This window comes from Monopterus albus, unplaced genomic scaffold (assembly GCF_001952655.1).
Source record: "Monopterus albus unplaced genomic scaffold, M_albus_1.0 scaffold8777.1, whole genome shotgun sequence".
In the NCBI taxonomy this organism is placed as follows: Eukaryota; Metazoa; Chordata; class Actinopteri; order Synbranchiformes; family Synbranchidae; genus Monopterus; species Monopterus albus.
Window position 1 is genome coordinate 1 of NW_018136625.1, and position 493 is coordinate 493.

Consider the following 493-nt stretch of genomic DNA (forward strand, 5'->3'; position numbering starts at 1 on the left):
TCCCAGGTTGTTTAGCCAGCATCCCACAATAAACGATGAACTGCCCAACCGCATCCTCTCTGGAACAGTTCAGGTGAAGCCCAACATCCGCAGATTTCAGGGGTCCAGTGTGGAGTTTGATGATGGAAGTGTAGCGGAAGATGTTGACCTGGTGGTAGGTTTCATTATTTATGAGTACACACTCACACTAACAGTCTGTGTTTCCGACCTCTTTGCACTTCCTGAGACAGCAGTACAGTTGGCCACTGGTTTGTGACTGACATGAGCCCCTGTTTTGCAGGTGTTTGCCACAGGTTACAGGTTCTCCTTTCCATTCCTGGCCTCACATGTGGTCTCAGTGTCTGAGAACAAAACATCTCTGTACAAGTATGTGTTTCCTCCTGAGCTGGAGCATCCCACACTGGCAATCATTGGCCTAGTGCAGCCTCTGGGAGCCATTATGCCCATCTCTGAGATGCAGGCCAGATGGGCCACACGTGTCTTTAAAGGTAAT

The 493-nt window shown here is 49.5% G+C and overlaps 1 protein-coding gene across 1 annotated transcript; it reads left to right on the forward strand.

Moving 5' to 3' along the window:
- Positions 1-4: 4 nt before the first annotated feature.
- Positions 5-484, forward strand: LOC109954408 (dimethylaniline monooxygenase [N-oxide-forming] 5-like; the record flags this gene model as incomplete). The annotated part of the gene is made up of 2 exons (XM_020589750.1): positions 5-154; positions 281-484. Coding segments are annotated over 2 exons (354 nt in total), but the record flags the coding sequence as incomplete, so codon positions are not given.
- Positions 485-493: the final 9 nt, after the last annotated feature.